Genomic DNA, 19409 nt, shown 5'->3' with positions numbered 1-19409 from the left:
TGGATGGAGCACGGGATGGGTCAAAATCAGTAGGTAATCCCTACCGGAATGACTTATTCTTGAACTGCCTTCTTGTGCCAACGATTGATGGCAGGAGGGCAGGGCACATCCTTTGCTCTGGAAGACTCTCCTGTGGTTTTTCCATTTTACAGCCATTGATCTGGCAACCACTTGTCCTGCTCTGATTTCTGAGGAAAGGCCTGTTAGTCAGCTATCGGAAGCTGTTTCCGAGGAACTCGAATTGGTCACAGCGCTCATTACAATGCCAGCAGCAGTTCAAAGGCAGTGACACACGGTGAGTGTTTGCCAGCAACGGGAGGACGGAAGAAAGTTCAGCCAGGTGTGTCTGTCCAGGTATTTTTTTCAGCAATGCCAGCTCTCCCCTCGTACACCATGCAAGCCTTCGAAGGCAGCCTAGGATCTGCGGGCCACACAACATGGACTTTGTGGTATTGCGTGAACCTAGGGCCATATTTTTAGGGATGCGGTGGCTCAGCGGCTAAGACACGGAGCTTGTCAATCTGAACGCTTGGTATTTCGGCAGCTCGAATCCCTAGCGCCGCGTAATGGAGTGAGCTCCCGTGACTTGTCCCAGCTTCTGCCAACCTAGCAGTTCGAAAGGGCGTAAAAATGCAAGTAGAAAAACAGGGACCACCTTTGGTGGGAAGGGAACAGCGTTCCGTGCGCCTTCGGTGTTAAGTCATGCCGGCTAAATCACGGAGACATCTTCGGACAGCGCTGGCTCTTCGGCTTTGAAACGGAGATGAGCACTGCCCCCTAGAGTCAGGAACGACCAGCACATATGTGCGAGGGAACATTTACCTTTACCTTAAGGGCCCTATTTGGCCTTCAATCCAGATCTTAGAAAAACCGTCTTTTCACGCTGTTCTGGCCCAGCTGGGCTGTGGGCTCGATGTCCTTCCTTTGTGTATTCGGCACCATTAAAATAGGAATTTCTCCTTGGACTCAGAAGTTTCCTCCTTTCCGTCAGACTTTCTGGATCAAGACTCTGTCTTTAGGTTGCATTCGCTTAAACCATGGTCTGTCTGTCTGAGGACCCTCTAAAAGGATGCAGCTGTCTGCAAGGAATCCTTCCATTCCCCACCATCCTGTCAGAGCTGAGGAAGCTTCTGGGATGAGAAGCAAAATGTCTTCAAAGAAAAAAAACAAGAAATACCATTGCCTCCAGAATAAGACCCTTTGGACTACTGTAGTATTTTTGCGGTTTATAAACCATGATTGATCACGCAAACCTATTGGGCACGTTTAGACAACTACAGCTCCTTAAATAATGGCTTTATGGTATGTACAAAGCTTTGCTTTTGATCAGACTGAAATTCTTTTTGATGTCTAACCCTTACTACGTGCAAAGCATTTTTGGTGTGTGAGTAAGCTCAGGTGAGGCCTCTGGATGAATCAGCTGTCATATGCAGGCCCTCAGGAAACAGGTAGTCCCCAACTAATGACTGAAATTGAGCCAGGATTAGGGCCATAGGTCATGAAGCAGGACTCCCTGTACAATCCCAGCTTAAGCTTTTGGGTGGGAATTATGTCTCTGCGCCAAGGTACTGCCAAACAATTGCAACCAGCTTGCTTTCCTTTGATGATTTGAAGAGCCGAGGTGGCACAGTGGTTAGGGTGCAGTACTGCAGGCCACTTCAGCTGACTGTTATCTGCAGTTCAGCAGTTCAAATCTCACTGGCTCAAGGTTGACTCAGCCTTCCATCCTTCCGAGGTGGGTGAAATGAGGACCCAGACTGTGGGGGCGATATGCTGACTCTGTAAACCGCTTAGAGAGGGCTGAAAGCCCTATGAAGCGGTATATAAGTCTAACTGCTATTGCTAATATGGCACAAAGGAGAAAAAAGGGCTGAGAAAATATCTATAGACCCCTGACATCCTGGACATAAATCTATTTTGACTTTTCCCCTCTGGACGCCGCTATAGGGCATTGCATGCTAAATACAGAGAGTCCCTCCCCCCGTGTCAACACTTTAATTCCCACAGCACTGCCCCATTTGTCTTCTTTTCTCATCCTTTCATCTAGAGCCAAGGTGGCGCAGTGGTTAAATGCAGCACTGCAGGCTACTGCTAGATCAGCAGTTCAGCGGTTCAAATCTCACCGGCTCAGGGTTGACTCAGCCTTCCATCCTTCCGAGGTGGATAAAATGAGGACCCAGATTGTTGGGGGCAATATGCTGACTCTCTGTAAACTGCTTAGAGAGGGCTGAAAGCCCTATGAAGCGGTATATAAGTCTACTGCTATTGCTATTGCTATTGCTATTTCCTATTGTCTTCTCCAGAATAGAATAGAATAGAATGGAATGGAATGGAATGGAATAGAATAGAATAGAATAGAATAGAATAGAATGGAATGGAATGGAATGGAACGGAACGGAATGGACCACACCACACCACACCAGAATAGAATAGAACAGAACAGAGTAACAGAATAACAGAATTGGAAGGGACCTTGGAGGTCTTCTAGTCCAACCTCCTGCTTAGGCAGGAAGCCCTATTCCAATTCAGACAAATGGTTCTCCAAAACCTTCTTAAGAACTTCCAAAGTGTTGGAGCATTCCACAAATTCTGGAGGCAAGTTCTTCCACTGATTCATCGTTCTCACTCTCCTTAGTTCTCCTTAGTTCTCAGTTGTTTCTCTCCTATTCAGTTTCTTACAATTTATCAATTGTCGTTTATTATGATTGATGTGCTGTTATTTGCTGTTTATAAGGTACACCGCGAGCTTTATGTGCCGGAGGCAAATTCCTTCACACTTGGCCAATAAAGAAATCTAAATCTAAATCTCTTATTCTATCCCATGCATGATTATTATGAAGTCCTTCGCCCAGGATTTGGAAAACCAAAGTTCAAACCCCTTGCAAGATTCTTGTTTAGATAAGGTTTTATTTCTTTTAAAAAACACAAACATTTCATCATTCCTCAATCATTAAAACATTGAAGTACAATTCTTGTCTAGCCTAATGTATACCCCTCCCTCCCCCCTCCCTCCCCCCCAACCCTCCTCCTCCTTTCCCCCCCCCCGACTTCCCAGAACCCGTACACGGTATGGATTTTTAACTAACAGTCTAAAATCTATTGAGAAAAAAGAAATAAAGAAATTAATGACATTCTACATTGACCTTAGCTTCTTCTTATACTGAACTAACTTTTAACAGTTTAAATCATTTCTGATCTTAAGCACAGGCTAACTGGAATTTCTTGGTCCCGTATTTATTTTGTATATAGTCAATCCATTTTTTCCAGTCTCGTTTATATCTCTCATTTGAGTGATCTTTAAGATATGCCGATATTTTAGCCATCTCGGCTAAGTTTGTGACTTTCAATGTCCATTGAGATTGAGATGCTTTATTTGTATGCCGCCCTTTTCCCTGGGGGGACTCAGGGCGGCTCACAATTCAGGGGGAGGGAGGACAAATGAGTTACAAACACGAAAACGATACATCATTAAAAGAGCACAGCAGTCATACTATTCGAGTGGGGTTGAAATCTTTAGCCCCAGGCCTGTTGGGACAGCCAGGACTTAAGGGCTACGCGGAAGGTCTGGAGGGTGGTGAGGGTACGAATCTCCACGGGGAGTTCGTTCCAGAATGTAGAATGTAGAATGTCATTCTTGGATTGTAGGCAAGTCTTCCTTCTTCCAGTATTGCGCCACCAACAGTCTTGCTGCAGTTATTAGGTGCAAAATCAAGTTAGTCTCTACCACTGTAAAGTCAGTACATATACCTAGTGAAAAATAACTGAGGAAAGATTGTTGTTGCAAAAATAAAACAGGAAGGGTAAACATTTTGCACTCTTGTCTTGAGTGCCTAGTGACTGGATTTATAGATGGAACTTTATAGGGTTCCAGATCTTATCTCTGGAAACTGTTCCCCTTGTTTCTTAGCACAGCGGGGAAAGAAAAACAGAAAAGCGGTGCTTGATATTGCTGGGAGCTCTCCATCCGGAAACACCTTTTCCTCCTTCCCCCCTTTCCTTTTATTTTCTTCTCCAACTCGTTCTGGCACTTAATCCGAGCCCAAGGAACAAGTAAGTTCCTCTTCATTAGGCACAATCGCTCCCTTCATGGCTACAGATGGAGAAAAATACATACTGCAGCTGGACTGGAGTCAGGATAAATATGAATTTGGATCGCCCGGTGACAGGTGCTAACATGAGAACAATCCTCAGGGGTGGGAACTTCCCTCTTCTCCTTCCAAAAAGGTAAAGGAGATGCTGGGGCTGGCTAAAACGGAGGAGAGCGTAGAGTGGCCTCTCTCAACCGTGGCAACTTTAAGATGGGCGGACCGCAACTCCCAGAATTCCCCAGCCAGCCAGACGAAGTTGACAACAGTTTAAAATTGCTCGGACAGTGAGGAGGTAGGGGAGGAATATGAGTCAGCCCTGGAATCTGGGGAAGGCTCTGGTGAGGGCTCTGTGTCGGAGGCAAGGCAGTGGTGGGTTGCAGGCGGTACGCCCCGGTACGGGTGTACCGGTGCCTGCCAGGAGCACCGGGTATCGTTCTGGTACGGTGCTCCGGAGGTCCCACCCGCCCTCCCACCGTCCTTACCTATATCTGAGCTCTTCAGCGCTTCTGCGTGCACACACGGAGCATACGTTGCCTGCACAATGCTCTGCCGAGCAGCCAGAGCATCGCGGAGGTGTCGCTGAGTGTGCCCACATGCTGTGTGCATTTATGTGATGGACACCGGGCCCCATTGCACTGTACCAGTTGCATCGGGATCTGGAACCCACCAGTGGGGTCAGGGCTATCCGACAGTTATCAGCTGCCTTCAGAGTCAGACATCGGTGAGGCAGACGAACAGCTGGAGCCTGTTCCCAGGGTGCGCATGCTCAGAGTTGCCAGACGAAGGGAACAGCTAAAGAACAGGGGTTGACTTGGGAGTGAGGCCACAGGTGGACGGTGAATGGCCCCTCCCAGAGGAAATAAAAGAGGAGCGAAAGGGGAGTGGAGCTTGCAGGAGACAATTAGTTCGCTTAATTGGTTTGTGACACTCCAAGACTCCTTGTTTTGCAGAGATCGGCCTGTCAGCTCTCCAAGCCAGAGAAGGTCTGTGACCGTAAATCCTCCCTTGAAAGACTTTGCTGGATGTGAATGAGCAGAATTCAAAGTCAATTAATAAAAGGGTTTTTTGTCGGGACCAGGAGTTTGCTTCATGCTCTTGGGAAGCCTCGGTCAGAACACCCTCAACTGGGCATCCCCCTAGGTAACGGTGATGTCACCGGCTAATCCTTTCAACCTAGAAGCGCCTCGGTGTTTCTGACCTGCCACAGTTGTTAAGTGAATCACTGCGGTTGTGAAGTCAATCGTACAGTCATTACGTGATTCCAGCTTCCCACATTCACGTTCCTTCTCGGAAGCTGGCTGGGAAGGTCACAAGTGAGGATCACATAACTGTAGGCATTTATAGACGCGTAGCGTGTACACAGCTTATTACCTTGACTGTTTGTCCCTGAAGGACTTTGCCTGGTTACAATCTTATTTATTGAGGATGTTTTCCCTCCGCTGACTTGGCTGCCCTTCAATACCCAGAATCAAATTGCTTTTTATTTTCCTTCTCAAATCAAACTTGAGCAATGCCGCTTCTTCGAGACTGAACCAACACGCACCTGAGTTTTTTTTTTTTTCACGAGCCCCTTATCATCTTCAAAGGGGAGTTTACAAGGATGCTGGGATATAAATGGCACCTGCTTTCTTAAGAACGGGGAAACAGGTGGATTGCAAAACAAGTTTCAAGGTAAAGTTTTATGGCGCTCTCCTGCCTGCTACATAGCTCTATGCGCTGCTTGTGGAAAAGCGTGTCCAGAGTTATGACCGGAGGGCCGGGGGGGGGGGGGCGGGCGGGGAGAGTAGACTTCACTGAAAACAGGCTGCTTCTTCTAAAGAGCACCTGGCTCAGGTGTCAGGGTAGTTTATCTGGGCGAATGTCACGGCAACAAGAAAACACAACCACACATTTGGCCTATTGGCACAGCCTTGGTCACTCCCTTCACCCTTGTTCGAGGTGGCAAAATTTAACTCCTTCCATACAGCAAGGAGGAAAAGACATTAGAAGTAGGCCTCGATTTGCGTCCGGTTCGTTTAGCGACCATTCAAAGTTACGACGGTGCTGAAAAAAGTGCCTTACGGCCATTTTTCACACTTACGACCGTTGCCTTTTTCCCCATGGCCACCTGACTTACATTCGGAGGCTTGACAACTGGTTCATATTTATGACGGTTGCAGCCTCCCGGGGGTGGGGGTGGGTGGGTCGCGGGATCCCCTTTTGCGACCTTCTGACAAGCAAAGTCACCGTGGGACTAGCTTAACAACCGCAAGTGATTCACTTAACAAATCTAGCAAGAAGAGTTGTAAAACTGAGGCAAAACTCACTCAACACATTCCTCACTTAGCAGCATAACTTTTTGGCTCAACTGTGGTCGTAAGTAGGGGTGGGTTCTGCCTGCTGCTAATGCCGGTTCACTCAGACATGCTGCACACACACAGACTTGATGCGCTCCAGGCACACATGCGCAGTACCAAAAATGCTTCTGCACATGCGCAGAAGCAAAAAACAAAATGGCGGTGCTTATGGCGCCGCTGAGAGAACCGGTTCTGGGGCATGGCAGGCCGAGTTACTACCTATTTGGCCGAACTGGTCCCAACCGGTAGGAACCCACCCTTGGCCGTAAGTCAAAGACTACCTGTATTTCTCAACCTTGGTAACTTGTATCATGAGTGGACTTCAATTCCCATGAGTCTCCAGCCAGCAGGGGAATTCTGGGAGTTGAAGTCCACCCATGATGCAAGTTACCAAGGTTGAAAACACGCATCAAACGAACGAGAGAGGTGGATGAAAGAAGCTACAACATGCTTTAGTTTAGACGTTGTTAAGAGGAAAAAGTGGCTCACTTTATGGCAGCCAAGAATTAGATTACAGATTAACAGAGCTGGAAGAAGTCTTGGAGGTCATCTAGTCCAACCCCCGCCCCCAAGCAGACCCTACCCTATTTTGGACAGAAGGCAGTCCAGTCTCTTCTTGAAAGCTTCCAGGGATGAAGCTCCCACAACTTCAGAAGGAGCCTAGTTAGTAGCACTTTTTTTTTAAGGCAGAAGTTTGCTGCCATTTACCTCAGCAGGTACATAAAATGTAGCTGCTTGTGCATCTAATGTCACGAACGGCACCTCGCAAAAGCTTTTGCCTTCAAATAAATTTGGTTAGTCTGGAAAGGCACCCCCAGATTTCCTGACTTCTGCCATAAAATGGAGCCGCTGCGTTTTGAACCAGGCTGTTGGCATCAAATGTGAATGTATTGGGACGAGGTCTTTAGGGATACGGGATACGTTTACGTGGCACAGGATGTGTTGGGAGCTGCATGTCTCAGCAGTCCTCGACTTACAACCGTTTAGTGGCCGTTTGAAATTATAACGGCAGGCAAGAAGAAGCTAAGATCAATGTAGAGATGTTATTAACCTTTTTTTTTAAAAAAAATTCTCAATATATTTTAGACTGTGTTTGTTAAAAATCTATACCATGTACGGGCTCTGGGAAGTCGGGGGTGGGGGGAGGGAGGTGGGGGGTTGGGGGGAGGGTGGGGGGAGGGTGGGGGGAGGGAGGGATATATACTAGGTTAGATTTCAATGTAATATGACTTCACATGTATACTGTTTTTCTATAATTTCTCTGTAAAAATAGGATAAGTTAAGTACACTGACATATAGTGGAAATACACCAAGGGGAGGAGGAATGGGATAGAAGAAAGATGGGTAGAGAGGGACGGGAGAGAGGAGGGGAGGGAGGGTGAGAAGGAAGGGAGGGAGTGGATCGGGAGAGAGGAGTGGTAGAGGGGGAGGGGAAGTAGGGTAGAGGGGAATGATGGAGGGAAGATAGTAAGTTGGAGGGGGGTGGAAGAAAGAGGTGTATGGAGAGGGGAAGAGGTATATTGGGTTTGTATTTTTGGGGGGTATTGTTGACAAGAGGAATTGCTGCGATTATTGTTTAATGTTGTATGGTGCCGGATATGCACAGTATATATGTGAGTGTATGAAAATGATAAAATGGATAATAAAAACTTTAAAAAAAAAGAAATTATAACGGCACTGGGGAAAAGCGACTTTAACAACCGGCGCCTAGCTCAAAACTGCGCCAGGAGAATTGCGGGAAATGAAATGCCTGTTCGATTTTGGCTATTTCCAGCCAGGGCACCAAGCCAGGTGCTCTGTTTGGCTTTAAAAAAAAAAAAAGAGGGTTGCTGCAGGACTCATGAAGGGGCCCGTAGAGATCATGTGGTGGTCCCCACAGCTGCCGCCGGAGCCTGACGTTGTCCCTGATCCAAAAAAACAAGTGGGAACCAAACACGGATCCATCAGCACAGACAAGGTGTGACCTCCGGGGCAGCGAATCCCTTGTTAATTATCTTTTGTTTAAACTGTGCGAACAATGACTTCCTTCTCTTAACCTTGGACGGATTGCCGTGGCGGTTGCTGGAGTTCCAGGCAGTTTCCGTGGCTGACAGCCAGGTATCGGCCCCGGCTTTGGTGAATTTGCCTACTGTAATCCCCTCCAGCAAGAGGTCCAGAGTGCAAGGAATGTTGTATGAGGCTGATCCTAGCGGGAAGGCAGGCCGCTGGGCTCAGAGGGATGGCTCCCCTTGGCAGAGGGCTGCAACTGTGCATCTGGTTATGGTTTTTACAAGGGCATGTTCAAGGGGCACCTTAAATATTGGCATGTACAAAGAAGTCACAGTAATCTCCTTCTCTCTTCTTCCTTCTCCAATATAGTCTCCTAAAAATCTCGATTTTTCTCCTTTTTTCCTCCTCCTCCTCCTTGATATAATCCCCTTAAAACTGGCAATTTCCTCCTACTTCTCCTCCTCAGATATAATTCTCTTAAACATTCCAATTTATTATTTATTTATTTAATTTCCTTCCTTCCTTCCTTCCTTCCTTCCTTCCTTCCTTCCTTCCTTCCTTCCTTCCTTCCTTCCTTCCTCCCTCCTCCTCCTCCTCCTCCTCTATAATCCCCTTAAAGATTACAATTGCAATCTTTCTTTCTTTCTTTCTTTTTCTTTCTTTCTTTCTTTCTTCCTCCTCCTCCTCCTCCTCCTCCTCCTCCTCCTCCTCCTCCTCCTCTATAATCCCCTTAAAGATTACAATTGCAATCTTTCTTTCTTTCTTCTTCTTCTTCTTCCTCTTCCTCTTCTTCTTCTTCTTCTCCCTCCTCCTCCTCTTCCTTGTCCTCTTCCTCTTCTCTGTTCCCCCTCCTCTATAATCCCCTTAAAAATTACAATTGCAATCTTTCTTTCTTTCTTTCTTTCTTTCTTTCTTTCTTTCTTTCTTTCTTTCTTTCTTTCTTTCTTTCTTTCTTTCTTCTTCTTCTTCTTCTTCTTCTTCTTCTTCTTCTTCTTCTTCTTCTTCTCCCTCCTCCTCCTCCTCTTCCTCTTCTTCTCTGTTCCCCCTCCTCTATAATCCCCTTAAAAATTACAATTTCTTCCTCCTTCTTTCCTCCTCTTCGTAAAATATAATCCCCGTAAAAATAGCTATTTCTCCATAACTGTATCATGAAAAGGCCCTACACATGTCACACACACAAAAAGGCAAAGCGGGCTTATATAAATCTTCCTCAACCAATCCAAACCAGAAGCAGACCACCACTGGCCAGAGGTAACATGGCGGTCACAGTCCCCAGTTTGACCGAAACGGAAGTCAAAGTAGCCATGGGGAAGACTTGAAGGAAGGAGCATTAGAGGTTCTTCTCTAACCAAGGGGAGACTTCTCAAGCCTTCGTTGGTCTCAGGCCGTTGGACTTGAGGAGTTTCCTTCACACATTTCTTCTCTCTTGCTCTCCTTTCAGTGGTTTGCTTACGCCTTCATGACCAAGTGCCTCATCACCCTCTCTACGGTGGGATTAATGATCCTGATCTTTGCCTTCCACATCAAAGAGATCCAGGTAAGTATCAGGGAGGGGTGGGTGATGCTGCTGGCATCTATTGGGAGCTTCAGCCTATTTTAATTGAATTTGGTGGAGGGCTTCCCATTGCATCTCCAAGTCTCACTTCAATGTTTGGAATCCAGTGGGAGAGCAGTTGACCCGGGGAAGCTTCTAAGAGTTTCTACAAAGCAGGACAAGATAAAATAAGGAGCAGAGAACCATTGAGACTCACCCAACAAGGTTACCCATCTCAATGGCTACCTCAGTTAGATGGGCTCATCCCTTTCATGGGTTATGAATATCATACGTTGCCTTTTATGAACCCACCTCTGCTATGGAGACGTATAGCAACAAGGAATTCTTATCCATCAGGTTGGCTTCAAGGAGAACAAACCAGAAGGATTAAGGGTGACGTTGTAGCAGTCTTCCAATATTTGAAGGGTTGTCACAAAGAAGAGGGATGGCCCATCTATTCTCCACAACATCTGAGGGCGGGACAAGAAGTAACGGGTGGGAACTTATCAAGGAGTGATCCAAGTTAGAATTAAGGAGAAATTTCCTGTCAGTGAGAACAATTAGTCAGTGGAACTGCTTGCTTCCAGAAGTTGTGGGTGGGCCATCAAGAAGAGACTGGACAGCAGGGGTGGGATTCAGCTGGTTCAGACCAGTTCGGGTGAAGCAGATGCTAATTTTGCATCTGGTTCACCAAACTGGTTGTTGCAAGGAATGGCTGGCCCCGCTCGTCCCCTCCCAGGAGTCTCCACGCGGCCTGTTTATCATCCCAGGTAAGTACAGGGCCCGCATGGAGACTGGGAGGGCAAAAAATGGGCCTACTTGAAGTCCCGGAGGTCCCGGAAGTCCAGAAATGAACCTGTTTACAGCCCCAGAAGGACCTCCAGAACCCGAGGGAGGACGTTTTCACCCTCCCAGAGGCTCAGGGAAAGCCTCCGGAATCTGGGGAGGGCAAAAAACAGGCCTCCCAGAAGTTCGGAAACGGACCCATTTCCGACCTCCGGAGAGCCTCAGGAGCTTTGGGGAGACCGTTTTTGCCCTCCCGGAGGCTCAAGAAAAGCCCCCAGAGTCTGGGGTGGGTGAACCTCCTCTTTCTATGAGGAGGCTGAGGAGACCATGGCCCCCCAAGGCTACACCCATCCAGCAACCAGGCAGAAAACTGGTTGCTAAAATGTTCCAATCCCACCTTTTTTCAGTGTGGTTATAACTTTGAATAGTCACTAAGCAAACTGTTGTAAGTCAAGGATAAATGGAGGGCAGAGCGGGGTAATGATCCCATAAATATGGGAGCTACCCCAGAACAAGACCTGAAAAACAACAAGCGTTGACTTGGGGTAGGACAGGTTTACTTAGCCCATGTCTGTCAGGATCAACAATGCCCAAACTTTGACATACTTTGCAGATGCCATTCCTCTAATAAGAAAATGAAATAGCCCTGGAAAATACTTATCTGAGCTGCAAGGAGGTGGAAGCAATCGGTGTTTTACACGTGCCAGGTGCAACCAGAATTATTAAAGGAGAGGAACAACTAGAATAATCCCCCCACATCCGCCCAAAATGGGACTTTATACATTTATACATGTTTATAGAAATAGCTTAATCAAAAACGGCTGATTTCAAATTAAGGCTGGATTCCTTCTTTACCTGGTGTCCCATGAGCTGCACTTCAGAAACTGAACGCAGGCTTCTTCAATACAAATTCAACGCAACAAAAGAATAAGTGCAACCTCCCAATAATCTAACTCTGTCCTGGTGTTGAATCATATCCCCTGTCTGTTTCACGTTAAAAACTACACGTTTGGGTTGCAAAATTTGCAAAGAAGCATCGGAGGACTGAGATGGCTAAGATAATTTCCTGACCTTAGTTATTTTAAGTTCACGAAGATGATTCAGATGAACTGGACAATGTAGAAATGTGATAAACAAAATAGTTTACTTTATTGTCATTGCATCTCGTGCAACGAAATTAAACGCCATCTTCAGTGTACATTATAGATATAAAAACACACATCCTTCACATTCTATGCAATCGAATTGAAAACACCTGATATATAAAATAAATGACAAATCAACAAAAAACACCAAACAAATTATACAAATGATCAGTCTCAAATCTGGCACAAGACATTTGTTTGTTTGTCTGATTCCTACAGTCGTTCATTTCAGCAATTGAAATATAGATGGTGCACCCTCTGTTTTGCGTACAGAGTTAGTTCTCCCCAAAATTTGAGCACTATAGGTAAAGGTTCCCCTTGCACATATGTGCTAGTAGTTCCCGACTCTAGGGGGTGGTGTTCATCTCTGTTTGAAAGCTGAGGAACCAGCCCTGTCCAAAGATGTCTCCGCGGTAATGTGTCCAGCATGACTAAACACCGAAGGTGCATGGAGCAATATTACCTTCCCACCAAAGGTGGTTCCTATTTTTCTACTTGCATTTTTACGTGCTTTCGAACTGCTAGGATTGCAGAAGCTGGGACAAGTAACGGGAGCTCACTCTGTTATGCGGCACTAGGGATTCGAACTACTGAACTGCCGACCTTTCTGATCAACAAGCTCAGCGTCTTAGTCACTGAGCTACCACATCCCTTTTGAGCACAATGAAACCCAGGGGTGGGATTCAAATAATTTAACAACCGGTTCTCTGCCCTAATGACCAGCTGGGTAGGCAGGGCTCAGTGGTCATGTGATTGGATGAGTATGGCCAACTCAACGTCACTCACATTGATGGGCGCTTCGCCTTGGCTGTTGCAATGTAATAAGGGTTAACCGGAGAGGCAGTTTCTGTAAGCAGGGCAATAAAGATTAGGCTAGAAACAACACCAGAAGGTTTCCTTCCTGCCTTCCTTACAGGATTAGCCCTGTAAAGTGGGAAAAAACAAAAGGAGATTTCTTCCAACAACCAGTTCTCCGAACTGCTTAGAAAGTTAACAACAGGTTCTCCTGAATAGGTGCGAACCGGCTGAATCCCACCACTGATAAAACCCCTGAAACGTGGCCCCCTTAAGACCCCTTTGGGGGAGTGCTTAGCATCAGCCAATACCCTCCTTAACAAATAAGATTAAAGAACAGTAATATTAACTCTGCGCATGTTCACCCTGCTCTAGTTTTAGCAGTTAAAAGCAAAGAGAGGAAGCTGCATTGGCCACATACAGGGTGCTTCTGAAGAAATCCATGTATAAATAGTGCTCAGGATTGGAAAATGCCAAACAGTTCAGGCTGAAGTCGAGGCTTGTTCTTCCAAAGGCTGACGGGCCAGCCCAGACATTTAATCCTCCCCTCCTGTAGAGCTGAACATGTCTTGGTCTGTGGCGGGCGAGCCAGCGACAGTCGGAAAATCTACTTCAGAAGAATTTTTCTTTCTTTCCTGTGGACTGTTTGATCTCCGCTGCTGATTGGAGAGCACCATTTCCTGGCTGAGTCATGGCGGGTTCACCCAGCTACTGCCAAGCTGTGACGGGTGGCAGTGACTTTGGGCAGCTGAGGATTAAAGGGGTTGTAGAATAGAATAACAGAATGGGAAGGTTGAACTAGGATTAAAGGGGCTGTAGAATAGAATAACAGAATGGGAAGGTTGAACTAGGATTAAAGGGGTTGTAGAATAGAATAACAGAATGGGAAGGTTGAACTAGGATTAAAGGGGCTGTAGAATAGAATAACAGAATGGGGGGTTGAAGTAGAAGACCTTGGATGTCTTCTAGTTCAACCCCCTGATTAGGCAGGAAACCAGAGGTGGTATTCAGCAGGTTCTGGCCAGTTCTAGAGAACTGGTAGTGGACATTTTGAGTAGTTTGGAGAACCGGCAAATACCACCTCTGGCTGGCCCCGCCCCCATCTATTCTCTGCCTCCCGAGTCTCAGCAGATTGAGAGGGAATTTGGATTTTGCAGTATCCTTCCCCTGGAGTGGGGAGGCAATGGAGAATTTACAGTATCCTTCCCCTGCCATGCCCACCAAGCCACTGTAGGAAACCCTACACCACTTCAGACAAATGGTTATCCAACATCTTCTTAAAAACTTCCAGTGTTGGAACATTCACAACTTCTGGAGGCAACTCATTCCACTGATTAATTGTTCTAACTGTCAGGAAATTCCTCCATAGTTCTAGGTTGCTTCTCTCCTTGCTTAGTTTCTGTCCTTTGCTACTTGTCCTGCCCTCAGGTGCTTTGGAGAATAGCTTGACTCCCTCTTCTTTGGGATATTGGGATATTGGTGACCTTACTTTGAGGGGCATTTCTCCAAAGTGCATTTTAGGCCCTTAAATAAGAGGGCATTCCGCTTGCTGATATGTTTACCAGGACTTCCTTGCTACTCCAATTAACCACTTCTTGGAGCAGCTCCCTATTTATCATTGGCAATCAAAGGGTTAAAAGCCACACCTTAAAATCCCGGATTAAAAGCAGAAAAACTATTACGATTAAGTCTAGGCTGCATATCGAACTCCAGTTGACCAATGCAGCTGAAATTGGCCTGGTATAAATGTAAAACTAAGCCCGCATTCACATATAGTCCTTGACTTACAACAGTTTGTTTAGCAATGGTTCAAAGTTACAACGTGAGTGGATAAAAAAGTGACTTGTGACCGTCTGTAACACTGAAAACCATTACAGTGTTCCACTTGATCAAAATTCCATCGAAGCATAACCTCTATTTGCTTCGTAAAAACCACTTGGCGTTCAGTTCCGTCCCTTATTTTTTGTGATACCACAACAGCAACTTTTGACAATAGAGGGTTTGTGCTGATCTCGAGGGGGAAATTACTCAAGTGTTAGCTGTCTTGAACCACAGACGCCTGATTCCAGATGCAGGGAGCTGTCAAATGTTTGCGGACTACCGCAAACCTCTCTGACACATACCTCGAAACAGGTTCACGTCCATTCTCAGCCACAGGAGTTCCCTGAGTGATTTTGGGCCACGACTTCCCTCTCTGCTTAAGAGCCAGTGTGGGATGGTAGTGGTGAAGGTGCTGAACTTGGAATGGGGAGACCCATCATAGAAGTTTTCTGGGTGATATTGGGCAAGGGAGTCAGTGAGGAGGTGTGGTGAAAGCTCTGGGTGAGCAGAATAGCAATAGCAGTAGCAGTTAGACTTATATACCGGTTCATAGGGCTTTCAGCCCTCTCTAAGCGGTTTACAGAGTCAGCATATTGCCCCCAACAACAATCCGGGTCCTTACTTCACCCACCTCGGAAGGATGGAAGGCTGAGTCAACCTTGAGCCGGTGAGATTTGAACAGCCGAACTGCAGAACTGCAGTCAGCTGAAGTAGCCTGCAGTGCTGCATTTAACCACTGCGCCACCTCGGCTCGCCACCTCAGAAGAGAGACCCAGGTTGTAGCTTCCTGGGTGGGGACTCAGGGCCTGACGTGTTCCCCATCGTAAGAACCAACAATTAATCAGTGGAACAACGTTGCCTCCAGATGTTGTGAATGCTCCAACACTGGAAGTTTTAAAGAAGAGATTGGACAACGGTTTGTCTGAAATGGTATAGGTTCGCCGTGATGGCGAACCTGTGGCATGCGTGCCGGAAGTGGCATGCAGAGCCATCTCTCTGGGCACACAAGCTGTCACCTGTTGCTCTTCTGTGTTCTGGCACACTAACCAGCTGGTTATCACACACGCAAGAGCATCAGAAGAGCAGCCACCTGGTGCGCATGTGCACGCCGGGAAGACGATCTTCCAGTTTACGGCGTGTGCATGCACATCGGCCAACTGGTCTTCTGATTTCTAGCACACATGCATGCATGAAGATCTGCTGCTCTTCCGGTTTCCAGCCCACATGCATGTGCACGGTCCTGTTTTGGCACTCAGTGCTAAAAAAGGTTCACCAACACTGATATAGGGTTTCCTGCCTAAGCAGGAGGTTAGATTAGAAGATCTCGAAGGTCCAACTCTGTTATTCTATTCTATTCTATTCTATTCTATTCTATTCTATTCTATTCTATTCTATTCTATTCTATTCTATTCTATTCTATTCTATTCTATTCTATTCTACTCCTCCACTCCACTCCACATTCTACATTCTACATTCTACTTTCTACATTCTACTCTACTCCACTCCCTATTCTATTCTATTCTATTCTATTCTATTCTATTCTATTCTATTCCACCAATCCACCACTCCACTCCACTCCACTCCCTTCCCTTCCCTCCTTTTCTCTTCTCTTCTCTCTTCTCTTCTGTTCTCTTCTCTTGGAGTAGAGGTGATGGGTTGGACTAGGAGCAGAGGGACCAAAATTCACAGCCTTTTCTCTCAGACCAACAGCCAACATTGTGTAATAATAGAGGTGCTCAGCTAGGAGTAGGGAGACCCAGAAGCTAATCTATTCTAAATGTTGAAGTTTCTTGGGTGACTCTGATCCAATCCATTTCTCTTAGCCCAATAATCACTCTGGGGTGGAGGGGAAGGTGCTGGACTAGGAGTAGAGAGGCCCATGTTCTAGACCCCCTCAGGCACAGAAGCTCCCTGTGTAACTCAGGCTTAGACCCACTCTCTCAACCATAGACTGGCAAATACAGGTAGTGCTCACCTTACAACAGTTTGTTTAGTGACCATTCAAACGGAACTGAAAAATATGACTTATGGCCATTTTTTCACAGTTATGACCTTTGCAGCATTCCCATGATCACATGATCATAATTCAGATGCTTGGCACCTGGTTCATATTTATGATTGTTAACAACCTTTCCTCCATGAAAAGTTGTGCATCGTCCTCATATGCCCAGTTGATTGGGAGGGTGTTAGAAATTCTGTTTATATAAAGCATCACATGGAGCAAACAAAGGGCACAGTCACCATGTGCTTTACTGCTCAACTATATTACTGTTAAGAGGATACAGGAAACTCTACTTAGAACGAAAGAGCATAGAGTGTGTACCATAGATCCAAACTTGTAAATAGTGCCATCTACTGGTTGAATACTACTGTGGTTGTTGCCTAGAAATACATTCTAACAATGAGTTCCAACAGTGGGGCAATCTTGCAGAGAGAAGCTTTGCTTCCAGCTCATTCATGATCTCATGTTTCTTTTGCCTTGCAGCTCTTCATGCTGGATAATGCCCTCACCGATTGGCGAATTGCAGTCAGCACTCCGAAACTGGCTTTCATCATGCTTGAGTTTTTAGTCTGCTCCCTTCACCCTTTCCCGGTGGGAGATTTCTTTTGCCTAGATCCAAAGCCGGAACAGGACTACGTCTTCCTCTCGGATGTTGACATGTTACTCTCCCTGGTGATGTTCCTTCGCCTCTATCTGGTCCCTCGAGCCGTGCTACTGCGGAGTAGTGTGCTGGGAGATGCCTCTTACCGCAGCATCGGGTCGCTCAACAAGATCCACTTCCAGTACCCTTTCGTGTTACGGGTGATGGTCAACAGCCAGCCGGGCCGTGTGCTGCTCATCTTTACGATGGGGCTTTGGATCATTGCTTTTTGGGTACTGTCCGTCTGTGAACGGTGAGGATCCTCCTGTGTCCTTTCATAACTAGATTGTCAGAACTTTGTTCGTTTGTTTTTTTAAATAGCCCACTTTCCCCCAGTCCTGGAAAGAGAGCCATTCCTGTCTTAGCAGAGTTCCTTTTTTCCTTTGAGGACACCCTAATGTGAACATATTGAAATAGATCTGATATAAAAACAGACACTGCAGCCACAGGCACACCAGGTAGACCAGGCCAAGGATTCAACTCCACAGGTAGTAATAATTTTATGGTGAATGGCTACAATCAGAGAATTTTGCAAGTCTGATTGTGTATCTGCATCCATCCATCCCTTTCTTTCCCTCCCCCTCTCCCTCCGTCACTACTACATGATAGCAGGCAGGGCCGGATTTAGATGAAAAGAGGCCCTAGGCTATTCCACTTATGAGGCCCTTTCACCTCCCATTTTTAAGTTTGTAAATTACATGAGAGACAATAAAATACATCATTACTGTGATATATATCAATATATATAGCTGGCCTCTCGACGGAAGGCGGCTCTGCTCTGCGGCAAAGGCAGCGAGGCCAGCCGCCTCCCCTGCTGCGCTCAGCTGCCCGGCTCGGCCCCCTCACCCTCACCTGCCTGGCCGCTGGTGGGCTCCGCGTCGACGAGGCGGCTACTGGGAGTGGCCGCGCCTCTCGCCCGACTGTCAGTGCCGGGAACGTGGGTGGGCTCCCCAACTGCTGCGGCGCTGGAACGATCTTAACCAATACATATTTATGTTTGTTTATTAGTCATATGCGTAGCATTTCTCCTTATTTTCGGTTCAGTGTTTTAGTGTTCACTGTTTTTAGAATAGTGTAATTTTAATTTTGCTAACAATTTGAATGTAGGCCCCTCTTGATCTTGAGGCCCTAGGCTGAAGCCTAGTTAGCCTATAGGAAAATCCGGCCCTGATAGAGTTCCAATATTTGAGAGGCTGCCACAAAGAAGAGGGAGTCAAGCTATTCTCCAAAGCACCTGAGGCTAGGACAAGAAGCAATGGGTGGAAACTAATCAAGGAGAGAAGCAACTTAGAAGTGAGGAGGAATTTCCTGACAGTTAGAACAATTAATCAGAGGAACATCTTGCCTTCAGAAATAAATGCTCAACACTGAGAGTTTTTAAGAAGATGTTGGATAACCATTTGTCTGAAGTGGTGAAGGGTTTGCTGCCTAAGCAGGGGGTTGGACTAGAAGACCTCCAAGGTCCCTTCCAAACTCTGTTATTCTAAATATTCTCTCTTTTCCATTTTGAAAGGCCCAGGCCACTTCATGGCAAATTATCCCCGAGAGCCAATTTTGCACAATTGCATGATTGGTCCCAAATTTTCCCAATCTGCTCTGTGGGATCTGTAGGTCAAATTTTGGGATGCTTGGCAGGAAGCCAAGCAGCTGTGCCCAATGCTTGACCTCTGTCCTCTTCTCCGAAGGAACCCTACTCTCTTCTAAGTTGAAAAAAGCCATTTGGGTTTTTTATTTTTATTTTATTTTTTTAGGGCAGCTCCATTTGCTGCCTGTCAGCCTGCCAAAAGTCAGCTCACCTGAGAACGCCAACCACTAAGTGAGCTATTTTGCTGGAGGAAAAACAAACATTTTGTCACTTTGGGTGATACGGATTTTTTTTTAAAAAAAGGAAAAGAAAAAAAGATTTCAACAGAGTTGAAAGGTGGCTCGGCTCTAAAGTCAACAACCTGTTCTCATGGATTAGTTGGTCTGCTTCTCATAGAGCATGACGGGGGAAAAACTTCTGGTCAAACTGGCTCGGTGTAGAGTTCCTACTGGATTCCTACCACATTTCTGAAGGACTGAATATTTTCCCATGAACGAGAGAATGTCAAAATCCTGGGACTTCTGACAAAGTTGTCTTGATGTCTGCTCTGAGTATGTTTCTAGGTGGTCTGCAAGAGCCCAGACTCTGGATCTCTCAAAGTTATCTTCACAGGAAGATATTGTGTTAGAATAAGGCTGGAAGAATCCTTAGAGGTCTTCTAGTCCAATCCCCGGCTCAAACAGGAGAC

The 19409-nt window shown here is 46.3% G+C and overlaps 1 protein-coding gene across 3 annotated transcripts in view; it reads left to right on the top strand.

The window, feature by feature from the left end:
* The window catches only part of KCNN4 (potassium calcium-activated channel subfamily N member 4), a 58872-nt gene that overhangs the window by 21915 nt on the left and 17548 nt on the right, over window positions 1–19409 (top strand). The window contains exons 1-3 of one of the 3 annotated variants that reach the window (XM_087727771.1): window positions 276–295; window positions 9855–9950; window positions 16980–17389. In XM_087727771.1, coding sequence (XP_087583897.1) covers window positions 9873–9950; window positions 16980–17389 — 488 coding nt within the window. In that variant the 5' untranslated portion in view covers window positions 276–295; window positions 9855–9872. Of the gene's footprint in view, window positions 1–275; window positions 296–4191; window positions 4381–9854; window positions 9951–16979; window positions 17390–19409 lie in introns of those variants that run through there. The other 2 variants (XM_087727770.1, XM_087727769.1) reach the window with 2 other exon arrangements.

Source organism: Thamnophis sirtalis, unplaced genomic scaffold (assembly GCF_051295495.1).
Source record: "Thamnophis sirtalis isolate CommonGarterSnake01/CBP01778 unplaced genomic scaffold, rThaSir2_p1.2 scaffold_13, whole genome shotgun sequence".
In the NCBI taxonomy this organism is placed as follows: Eukaryota; Metazoa; Chordata; class Lepidosauria; order Squamata; family Natricidae; genus Thamnophis; species Thamnophis sirtalis.
This window is presented reverse-complemented; position numbering and strand designations above follow the sequence as displayed.